Source organism: Helianthus annuus, chromosome 3 (assembly GCF_002127325.2).
Source record: "Helianthus annuus cultivar XRQ/B chromosome 3, HanXRQr2.0-SUNRISE, whole genome shotgun sequence".
Taxonomy (NCBI): Eukaryota; Viridiplantae; Streptophyta; class Magnoliopsida; order Asterales; family Asteraceae; genus Helianthus; species Helianthus annuus.
In genome coordinates, this window is record NC_035435.2 from 170326129 (window position 1) to 170338959 (window position 12831).

Genomic DNA, 12831 nt, shown 5'->3' on the forward strand with positions numbered 1-12831 from the left:
TTGTTCCCGGATAGTCCCTGGGTCTAACTTCAGTTTGTTTATTCTGTTAAGAGGGTGTAAAATGACAAAAATACCCTTTCCTTAAAAGGCCAAACCATAGGGACTATCCGAGCATCTTCTTCATTTTTATTTATAAACCTACCCCCACCACACTTCATCTTCAACCTCCACCCACCATCACCCTCCTCCACCCTCCACCGTCACCGCCACAATTTTGATTTCAATTTGGTCAAAATGCATTAAATAGTAACACAAACAATCAAACATCTAAAGGCTATGCATCATAACTTCTGGCACAATAAATTGAGCACGAGTCATTCTGAACAAAACTTGGTGTTTTCAAGTCCACAAACCCGAAGACCACGCCGTATACGAGCTCAAATTTTCAAGTTTTCAACAGCTGCATATCATTAATTTTGTTAGTTTTTCACATAAATAATCCAAAGTAACGAGCATAAAAACGAAAACGAATTTTGTGTTTGTACCCCCAACCTCTCGACCACCTTAAACCCACCACACAACACCCACTTACCTCTCTAAATCATCGGCCGGCCACCACCATTGCTTGGTGGTGGCGCACGACGGCAACACAGGAGAGAGAGGGAGAGCGAGGAGAGATAGAGAGAGAGAGAGAGAGAAAGAGAGCGCATCGGGGAAAGAGGAAGGACGGCGACAGCGGCGCCACCGTTTGCGGGGCGGCGGTGACTTACCGGAAATACCGGCGGTGCAGTAAACGAGGATGAAGATCATGCCGCCGAAAGCCCAAGCGATGCCGAGGATGCCAACGCCGCCGCATGGGTCGGTTTCTTTTTTGCAGCCGATGACGGTGTCGACGGTGACGTAGAGGAAGATTAGGGTGGCGACAAACTCTGCTATGAGGGCTCGGTAAGAGGACCAGAGCTTCAGCTCCGCCATGTCAAGGAGGGGTGCTGGTGGTGGGTAGACATAGTCTCGCCTTGCTGTTTCTCCGATTTCCCTTACTTCTTTCGACATTTCTGTAGAGAAAATGTGGTGTTCTGTTTCACTGTCTACAACCAAGGTGAGTGGAAGTTGTGGTCTGAGATTACAGAGAAAGAGGGAGAAAGTGGGAGAAGAAGGGTTGGGTAGATGGTGGGGCCCCTTTTTTATTAGTTTTTTAATAGTAAGGGTATTATAGTCATTTTACACCAACTTAACTGAGAAAAATAACCTCCATCCACGTCAGGGACTATCCGGGAACAAAAAATGAAAAGTTGGGGACTATTCAGGTAATTTTAGAAAGTTGGGGACTATAGGTGAAAAAAGACGAAACCACAGGGACTATCCGAGCATTTTTCTCTAAATTTTTTGTATACATATATCCAGTTGTTATACTCAAAAATAAAAATATATAATTTTAAAACCTATAATATCTTAGCTTTCTTAATATCCCGCAGCAACGCGCGGGTTGCGTGAACTCGTTAAGTACAACTACGTACTTAATTTTTAGAAAAAAAAATTAACGAACATAAGTTATTAAAGAAATATCTAATTAATTGATAAAGTAAAGATGAATTAAAAAAAGAGAAAAGAATTATTAAAAACAAAAATAAATGATAAAGGAAATATGGTTTTAGAAAAGGAAAAAATGAAAATATGTTAAAAGCTAAAAAGTAAATAGGAAAAAATGAAAATATGTTAAAAATTAAAAGTAAGTATTAAAAATAATATAGTGATATAACAAAATATTTAAAAAACTATATATTATATATTATTTTAAATTTAAAATTACTATTTATAATCATTATCATTAGAAAACTAAAATAGTGGATGCTCTTGAATTTTTTGTTGGATTATGGATACATAACGGATGAGACTTAAGAGAGAACCAATCAATTTATTGTATTGGCTAAGTAATTGAGGCTGAATTAATTTAGTAAAATGCCCACTAAATAAAACTCATAAAACCATGGCCCATTAGATATGATCTTGGGTCGGTTCATGTTCATGGACGGTAAAGTGGTTTGTAAATCAAATGAAGAAATGGGCTTGGGCCTGTGGTTGAAAGTAAATTAAAAAAACCACGAGGGCTAGAGACACAATATTGGAGGCAATAGGAGAGCTTTGGTGGGAATTCGTATCAAACGATGACGGAAACATCGGAGTAACGAAAACAAGATTGCTCGAGACTTCATAACCTGCTAAGGTGGCAATATTTAAATAAACATATTTCATTTGATACTAAAAGGATTACATTATCTTGAATTGGAAAGTACAACATTTGCAACTTAAACAATTACATCAATAAAATTACGAATAAGAATTTAAGTGCGTTTCTAAATCCATCCTAAATAGATTTCTTCAAGCGCCAACAGACGTTTCGTACAACATGTATTAAAATAAAATCAACAAAAATTGGCGAGTATACAAGTTTGAATACATAGCATAAGCATAAAAGACTGTCTCAAATCCAAATGGCAATTTATATACTAAGTTTAAGCTACAATGCATAACTATAAGCCAAACCCGAGTGTCCACTAGAATAATGTGCATCACTCGTCACCGAAGTGAACGAGACCGTAAAATATAACGTGCGTCCATCGACACTGAAGTGATCGAGACCGTAAAATATGTTAACTTAACAATGGTGTGCTACTCCTATAGCGCTATAATTGTTAAGGTGGACTAGCTAAGTTAATGACAAATAGAGTGCATGAAAGTATTCTAACATAAACAACCTAAGCATAACAAATAGTATGTTTGGTGGATTGAGTGATTGAATATGTTTGATTGTGTGTATTGTGAATTTTGATAGTTGATACATATTACACCCAATGTTTTCGTCTCACTACGATGTTTTCAGCTCAATCTCGTTTAGCAAATTAATTAAGAATTTAAACTTAAACCTTTTCAAATTACCAAAATAGCTATTGACCTCTCTCATGCGTCATATTTCCGAATGCCACTAAGTGGACTGAGTGCAGGGCCGGCTTTAGGGACAGTAAAGTCAAGCCATTGCTTTGGGCCTCCACCCTTCATGAGGCCCCCAATTTTCGAGTTCCTTTTTCATATATGTTTGGGCTTTGCATTTGGAAATTGCTGAGTAATGTGTGGCCTGGGTTCCATCACTAAACATTGAGGATTACCAATCAGGTCTGTTAGAAAATTAGGTCTTAGATTGAAAACTGAAAGGTCGCATATTTTAATCACAACCAATTAAAGTTCTAAAGATGAAGGTAATAAGGTAAATAAGGTAAATAGAAATAGCATCCAATAATCTGTTGTTTTTCCAATTTCTTGTTGATATTTGTTCCAAATTTTTGTTTTTTGCTGGCTTGATTTTGGTAGAGGCTTTTTCAACAAGTGCCTACACGGTATTAACATATGAAAAATAGAGTATTGAGTAAGTTGTTAATGGTTGTATTTGTTTGTTCCATTTGGTCAAGTGATTCAGGTTACAGCTCCATTTCGTTCGATGTTTGCTTATATCATGACTCTGAAAATGCAACTGTGTCTTACGTTTATCACTTTCATTCTCGGTGTTACTGCTGTTATTCATAATTCTTTTTGTTTTAATTAAATGTTTCTATAACTCTTTTCTTTATAATCAATTTTAAAGAAACAATTTCCAAAGTATTTTTATATTTTATGCTATTCTCACATGTTATGGTGAATCAAGTTACTTTCAGGCAGTAAACAAGTTTTTAATAGATTTTTTTATTTAATGGTTAATCAAGTTTTTAATAGTTTTTTTTCTAATTGAATACAAATTGTGTGCCATCATATTCCTATGTTAGGATTGATGTATATACCCATGGTATTATAGCCTAGTGGTATCTTGGGGGTGGAGTAAGGCTTATGACCATTAGGTCATGGGTTCGATTCCCACAAAGGGGGTTTTCCCAGATTTATTGGGTTTTCTCTTGAATTGGTGTATAGGCATTATTGCCTAGTGGAGATGGATATGATCGGGTGGTTCTGCTGGTGGCACGATGATACTCCAGTGGTCCGTCAGTGATCCAAATTTTCCGTTCAAAAAAAAAAAAGGATTGATGTATATATGTATTTTCTGAAAGGGGCCTCGATTTTAAAATCCGCTTAAAGTCACCTAAAAGGTTGAGCCGGCCCTGTCTGAGTGACGGCTCCCGTGGAGTCTTTTTCCATCCTTGAGGACTAGGATGTTTTCAACGGTGCGGGAATGAAACGTGCTTCAATCGAGGTCACTCCACTTTCACCATGCACACCCGTAATGCCTCTAAGTAGACTGAGTGACGGCCCCTGTGGAATTTTCTTCCATCCTTAACGACAAGGACGTTTTCAACGATGATACGTGCTTCAATTTTGGTCACTCCACGTTCACCATGCACACCCACATTAATGCCATGCAAATCTCCCCGGTATCAGTGTGAAGCTGTTTCATGTATGATGAGTTGTTAGTTAATTCCAAGTAGGGGAATAATGATTAGTTAATTTATATCTTTCTGAATGTATCATATGTTTATAAGGGTGTAAGGGGCACCTTCGGTGACCTCATTCGGTGACCCCATTCACCTAAGGGGAACACCGCCGCCATCACTTAGGTGAGTGGTTTGGGGGAGTGAAATCGGTGGGAAGTCACCGAAGAGAGGGAGGAGAGAGAGAGAAGTGGACCAATGAAAAGTTTTCTTTTTTTTTTTAATAAAAAACCAAGTCACCTAAGAGGGGAGTGCCGCCATCAATTTAGGGTGTTAGGGGAGTTTAAGAGGGGAGTTGACGTGGCACACGAGGATTGGTTATGCGTAAGAGAGGGGACTCCCCTCTTAGGGGAGTGCCCCTTACACCCTAAGCCACTAGTTCTTTTGAGTTTGGTACGAAAGAAATGATGAATGGAGTCTCTTTTAAATCTCTAAATTCTTTCAAGCTCCTATTTATTTTCTTTGGATCATTTGATTACAAAACTGTTCAGAGTTCCAGTGGCGGAGCTAGCCCATTAATTTAGGGGTATCCCAAATTTTTTTTACCGGGCAATCATACAATAATGAAACACGATAATAACTAAAGTAAAATAAATACATGACTTCGCGGTTGAAAAACCCTTTGAACAAGATATGCCCTTCTTATGTCATTTATTTGATTAGGGTGGTAACTAGCAATATATGGCCTATCATAAGATCCGAAGGAAGATCATTCAAATCGATACTATCTCGTGTTGTAGGAATTGAAGTTGTAGGATTACTTGGACCAATATCAACATATTCTTCCATATTATCATTTGAAGCATTCAAACTTGCATCAATGCCATCATCTTCTTGAATATTATCATTCTAGTTCGACGTTTGGTTTCCACTTTCCAATTGCCGCTCATAATCAAAAGGTTTATTTTATTGTTCTGGGTATTGGGCTAAGTTTTGTCATTTACTAATTAGGTATCCTTTCAGTTATATTATTGTTAATTTGGGCTTACTTTATCATATGGGCTTGATTATTCTACAAGTTTTGGGTTGTAAATCGTTTTGGCTTATAAAAAATTGGATTTTAATAATATCAAATTTTATATTTTTTTGGGGTATTCTCGTATTTGTTTAGGGTATCCTTTGTATAAAATCGAAAAAAATACACTACGAATACGGGATTGAACCGTAACCCGTGCTACCCTTCTTATAAAACTAGTTCCGTCCCTGCTGGGTTCAGTTCGCGTCACAACCTAGTCAACATAAGCATGAAGGGAAATACTGGAAGAACGTCAACTGTTAAGTCACGAGAACTAGTGTCACGAAGATATCAAATAAGTGTCTATAATTATAGGACTCCGGAAAAGCCAAGAAATAAGCAATCTCGGATTGAGTCTTACACTAGATAGTGAAGAACACCTACGGTACTACATTTTCTAAAACTCTTTATGAAACGTATACTTATTTGCATACATCAAAGTTATTTTTACTCTATTTTTTCATATAAGTTATTAACAAGCTTGTTATACAACAATATAGTGAACCAAGCAGTGATTATAAACTTATGAGTTAAACCAACAGTTCTGTAAACTTAGATTTATTAAATACAAAGTCATCCACATAGAAATAACCCACTGGTATTGATGAGTTGGAGTTTAGGATAGTAAGAGATTAATGGTTTAATACTTCAATCCCCGCCAATGATCTCTAGATCAAGTGGTGAAAGACTTGCATTTCTCTTGTGAGATGCAGGTTCAACTCCCACTTGGTGCAATGTGAGGCACTGGTGGGTAATGATAGGAGACCCAGAGAAACCTAGGTTCGATCCTTGAGCCAAACGGGTTTTACGGGTAATTTTACTGTCGTGCCTACGGGTGAGTGGATTACCGGGTTTTCCCCGGAATTTGTGGTGGACTCGGGTTACTCTTGGAGTATTCCGTTTGGTCCAGTGAGTTCCCCAAGAGTGCTCAGGATTTATTCTGTTGGCCGGTCAAAAAAAAAGAAAAAACTCTAATCCCCATAGTTTGCAACTTTAGCCATTAAAAAAATTAAATACAAAGTCATTAACTCATGCACATATAATAAATTGACATTAAATTACTTAGAAGCCTCTCACCATCTAATATATCAATAACGTCTCGAGAGCAATGTTTTAAAAACCGGTTTTTAAATCAAACAGGATTAGGCTAAAAAATGGTTCAACCGGTTGAAGCAGGTTGTACCGAGCGGTTCAACCGGGTTGACTAACTAACTCTATAATTTTATAAATTACAACATCAACTTAAAAATTAATCCAAAAATGCATGATTACATATTAAAAGATGATGCAAAAGTAAATCCATAATAGAAAATAATCCAAAAGATAATAAAAGATCATTCAATTTTCCAACAAGCTCTTTTAAATGAAAGTGTACGATATGTTTAAGGCATCTGAGTATTGAATACATCAAGTTCACGATCGCATAAAATATGAATTTCACTATTATCGTCATCCTCATCAACTAGAAGATAACTATTTTCGTTTCATATAATATTAAATAAGAACTTTTAGTTACAAGTAATCACAATATATAAAAATTACATAAGATAAGTAACATATATAATAAAAATAAGTAACAACCCAAACTAAAATAACCTTGGGTGTTTCGGATTTTACCGGTATACCGGATTTTACCGCCGATACAAACCTTATGCCGTTTCACTTATTTACCGGGGTGTTTCGTACCGGATTTACATCTGAAAACGGTAATACCGGTATAACCGGCCGGTATTTACCGGTTTTTAAAACATTGCTCGAGAGGCATCTAATAATCTAAGTCAATACAACCTCCTATAGCCATGCAAGAAAAGCCATGATTCGTGATGCATGTCCCCTGTTATTTTAATATATATGCAATATCTAACACTTCTTTTTTTCTTTTAGAAACAATTATTGTACTAAGTTAGATATATATGCAATATCTAAGTACATGCACTTCTTTAAGATGACTCATACATGTTGTTTCTGATATATTACATGGTAATATTAACATAAACTTTTAAGTATATATTTTATATAATATATGTAGATACGTATATCAATGAAAAGGAGTAGCACAACTCAATAGTCAATACTTTTGAGAAAGTTTGAGGCATCCCCTCCGTTCACTTGGCGAGCAAGAGTTGAAGGAAGAATCATATGTACTTATTTCCCTTGTCTTTATTTGCTTTTTTTAAAAGTAAAATAAAAATTGCTTCCATCATTTCACATGAATAAAGTGGTAGCCGCCTTCTTTTTCTTTAATGTTGCATCTGGGCTTGTAGTTGATTCTTATTATATTTATTTAGATTCGTGTTATGAATTTACATCTAAGATAGTTGATAAACGGGTAACAAGGTGCGCCGCTATTTTTTTTTTGAATAGCAACACTAAGTCTTTTAAAAACTACGTCCATAGATATCGGGTCATAACATTACTATGCATGACCCTTTGAACTCGACTAAGCAGGTCCACAGCTTCTGGCGCCAGAAAACCAAAAGTATCAAAAACAAATAGGATAAACACGTGCTGGTTGTCAAGGCACGCTTTCTCATGTTTGGTCACTTTACCCGAAGCAGCCTGACCCACCATGAAAGCACTACCACCTAAGCCCACAAGCAGGGAAACTCCTGTTAGATCCACACATGCATGTTTTCCTCCTACCCATCCAAAGACCAGAATGTTGGCTGGTCGAAGGATAGATCTCCCTTCCAACGGGTCTGTTAAGAAATTAACGGGTGCCTCTTTCTTTTTATCAAAAAAAAAAAAAAAAAATACAATAATAACATTTGATTGTATAATTTATTATTCAGTTTAACATTTTAAATCAAAATACTAGTTTTATCAAGTCTGTAACACTGATAATCAAATTTTGAATGTCTATAATATATAAAAAAATTAATTAACCTTAGCATATTTGAAATCTTCGGGATTAATACTTAATGTTGTATTGTATTACAATAGAAAATAAATAATTGAGTTAATTACTGTTTTCGTCCCTGTGGTTTGTCAAAAATCACTATTTCAGTCCATTAGTTTAAAAATTGCTATTTCAGTCCCTGTGGTTTCACTTTCGTAACCATTTCAGTCCCTCTAGTTTCACTTTTGTTACCATTTCAATCCATTTATTCTATTAATACAGGGACTGAAATGGTTACGATGTGGACTGAAATGGTTACGAAAGGGAAACCACAGGGCCTGAAATCGCAATTTTTAAACTAATGGATTGAAATAGTGATTTTTAACAAACCACAGGGACGAAAACAGTAATTAACTATTTAGTGATTAAATCTTAATATAGGAAATAACCCTCAGTTATATCATGAACAATTGATAAAATTTATTAGTAAGGCCAATGGGGGTGGGAGCGTTATAGCCATACATCACACGTGAAAAAGTATAGCACACCGCCGCACCTATTCCCATCACTCGTGAAACTTTAACGCGTTGATAATATCACGCATTGAAGAATTGTTGCATGTATGTGTATAACTTGTATATTGTGTATTAATACTTGTATATTGGAATCCCATCACTAGTGATGACCACCACCACTAAAACATGCTTGTGAGTGATAGAATAGTGGTTGCTGACATGGCGGAACATGATTGGATGTTTGTGAGTGATAGAATTTCATCACTAGTGACCACCCCCACTCCCCTAAGAATGTTTTTAATATTACGTGAATATGTAAACATAAATTTAAGAATATATATTAGATGCCTAGATGGTCTAAGAAATAAGTTTTTAGTGGTCATATTTTAATCCATCAAAAAAACACCGAAACTTTCTACAAAAGAAAAAGCAGTCCAGCCCTACAAATTGACCGAAAAAGAATAACTTATAAACATATGTTTTCTCCGTCCGTTATATGATAATGGATAAAAGTGAACAATATCATTAATTTATTATATTAACATGTACACAACACAACATTCTCATCATTTTAAAACTAAACTTAAACACAAGGCAAATCCCCAAAATAACCTCGTTTAGCAAATTAATTAATTAAAAATTTAAACTTCAACTTTTTCAAATTACCAAAATAGCTATTGACCCCTCTCCCGCGTCATATGGAGTAGTAGTACTCTATTCATACGCCATTGACTCCTCGTTTTCCACCCCTGTGACGGCTTGGCTTCTCCTGCGCTAAAATAGGGTGGCGACGGGAGTCTCCTTCGCCATTTTGAACCATTGAAAGGCAATTTAAAAAAAAATCCAGTTTCACTTTTATCTCTGGACTCTTTCCACCGCCATCCATCAATTCACTTATTCCCCAAGTTGCAATCGGTTACCAGGCAAGTGTTTGTTACACACTTTAGCTTCTTAGCTAACTTACACAAACCTAACCTCTATGAACATGAAAGCTGCAGACATTTGCTTTGATATTTATTACAGGCCAGGACAGGTCTAACATTTTTGGAGGCCCTAAGCGAATTACAAAGTCGGGACTCTTTTGAATTGGGATAAAGAAAACATCAATTTTGTTTTCTGCCTTTCAAGTCCCAATTGGAAATTCGCAAGCACAATCTCAATCGTAAGCACAATATCAAAATTCAAAGGTTTGAAGCTTCAATTAGGGATTTATGGCAAACAGTGATTGAGTAAATAGGGATTTATGGCAAACAATGATTGAGTAAATCACAATATGTAGAGATTATTATAAAAAAATAGTCGTTAACCAATCTGGATTATCCTTATGACATCATTAATTTCCCCTAATATCAGTTATTATTTCTCTTTGATTCGCGACTTTTTGGAGGCCCTAGAGCCTAGACATGAAACACTATAGGTGTGGCACTAACACACCATGTGCACCGTTGGTTTTCCTACCTTTGCGTTGTGAGTACATGTTTACCACTTAGGCCACTCAGGGCGGTAGCGTGATGAAGGCCCATCACTCGTTGAATTCAAACGGAACACCGCCGCCGGTGTTTATTTAACGCGTTGAAGTTTCAACGCGTGCTACATATCACGCGTTAAAGTTTTAAAAAATTCGACCGTTGTTGGAATATGACCGTTCAAGTTCCACAAGATATCAATTTACAATTGCGTAACGAAGAAACTCACTTTCGGTTGAGATTCGATTTAATCGAACTAGTAGGTTCTCTAGGTTTGGAGTTTTCGGATTCGGACGAGGAGTAGGGTTTTTTTTTTTTTAAATTGTATGTTTCTAGTATGTTAAATTGGAGTAGGTTTTTTTTTGTAAAAAAAAATTGTATGTTTCTAGTATGTTAAATTGAAGTAGTATGTTTTAAATTTAATGAAATTTTTAATTTTAGTGTTTTATTGTTAATTTCTAATTTAAAATAAAAAAAATAAAAAAAATTAGTGATATTTATAATTTTAAAATGAAAATTAAAAATAAATGGGAGTGATAGAATTCCATCACTAGTGATTCCACCCCTCCTACATTTCTATCACTAGTGATGGAAATTTAGTTGATGACAAGGCATAATTTTATTGGACATTGAGAGTGATGGTAACTATCACTAGTGAACCACCCCTAGTCCCCTTATTCCCATATCCAAAACATAAAGTAGCCATGATTGAAGAGAGGTGCGATTAGTAAGTAGGACATTTGTAGTTGTAAACTAGAGCACAATCGTCTAGTCCAATGACACCTTGAATGTGGTATTGGTGATGGGGAACCACAGTTAAAGAAAGGTGGAACATTGACCTTGATCGTTAATGGCAACGGTTTCAATGGATCGTTCAAGGAGGTAGCGATGCTGATGGATCGTTTAGGGAAACTGTAACATCCCACATTGGTTGTGAAGGGGAACGAAGGCTTCCTTATAAGGGGCTTGATACCTTCACCATCATGACGCGTTTTAAATCCGTGAGGCGATGGTGGTTCATCCAGCCATAACGGACAATATCATGGTGCGGTTACAGAAACAACAGGGTTGGTGGATTGTTCAAGGCAACAACGATATAAGGGGATCTTTTAGTGGGGGCGACCTTGATTAGTAAGTTTGTCATTCCCATATCCATGGTCTATGAATTAAGAAGTCAAAATTTGGGAAAAATTTCATGGTCATATGGTTTATGGGGATGGATGCATTAGGTTGGGTGGGTGTTGCATTGATAGTCCAATAGGTTGTGGTACAAGTGAATACTAAGGACTTAAGGTATAACTTTATGCAAAGATGGGATTAAATCATTTCATAACACATAAATTGTCCATGTAATTATTTCAAGAATATATTTGCAACAGAGGAGGCATTTGGATGCTAAGATATTAGTTACATACTAGCATATCCAAGCACAAAATCAAAACTAAACTTAAAAACTTAATGTCACAAAGCATATATAGTGTCGGTGCTTGTATGTATTTCTTGATTAAACATGATCATTTGCTACTAGCTGACCTCTCAAAATCAACGCTGATAACTTCTCGATCACCAATGTTATGGCATTGACAAGTTTTTGGTAAAACCAATTGAACACCAAGCGTGGCACATTTCGGCCTTCTATGAGGGTGACCACAGTGCATGCCATAAGAAAACCAAACCAATAAGGAAACTCTTCGGATGCAAGCAACGTAAGTAGGGAACAGAAAAACAAGGTTTCTGTAAATATGGCGAGGACATTGAAAAGAACTATCTTCCAATATTTATGGCCCGCATCTTTGTTGAGATAGAGCTTCCATTTTGTAGCAAAAAAGTTCACCACTAGAGTTGTTAAGGAGATAACCACTCCTATATTTTTTTGTGGAGTGTGTTCACTCATATGAACAATCCTCTCAAGCAATCCGATCTTGATCCCTACTAATATAGCGTACATAGCCACTTGCAATGATCTGAAACGATAACCATCTTATTTGTCAAGTTTAAGTTAACGACAAATAGTTAGTTACTGCTAGCTAGCGAGATCATGAACAAAACCAGAACACTAGGATTTTAAGACTAACATGTCTCTTGAACTCTCCGTATATTAAACTCAACTCGACACACCAAGACAATTACATTATGTAAGTAATCTATGCTAATTCTAACCCAACTCAAACTCAAATACTAAACAAAATAAACCTATAGCCCACAATTCAAACCAACCTATATCATCTAGGAACATAGAAACACTTCAACCCTCAACATTTATCTAGCAAAACATGCAAATGTAAGCCTGTAGTAGGGTGTTATGATTTATGACTATATATGATAAGGAAGATGAATTAGATTACCTTTCATTCATGTTGGTATCATGATCCATTGATATAGAGTAATCTGTTGTATGCTGATACCAAGAATTATAATCTGACGAAATGTGTGTGTCTATACTGTTTAGTGTTTATATAATGAGTTGCAATTACCATAAGCAGAATTAAAAAAGAGAGGAAAGCATAACTGATTGGGCTGACCCGAGCACTCGGAGTAGAATATTGTTTTCACGATTACATAATATTAATATTAATATTTATAC

The 12831-nt window shown here is 36.0% G+C and overlaps 1 protein-coding gene across 1 annotated transcript; it reads right to left on the reverse strand.

The window, feature by feature from the left end:
* Positions 1-393: 393 nt before the first annotated feature.
* On the reverse strand, positions 394-993 carry LOC110932580 (probable aquaporin PIP2-8). Its single transcript, XM_022175907.1, has 2 exons — positions 533-993; positions 394-400 (listed from the first exon to the last, which is right to left on the reverse strand). Exons 1-2 carry the CDS (start codon positions 991-993, stop codon positions 394-396), a joined length of 468 nt encoding a protein of 155 aa, XP_022031599.1.
* Between the last annotated feature and the right edge of the window lie 11838 nt (positions 994-12831).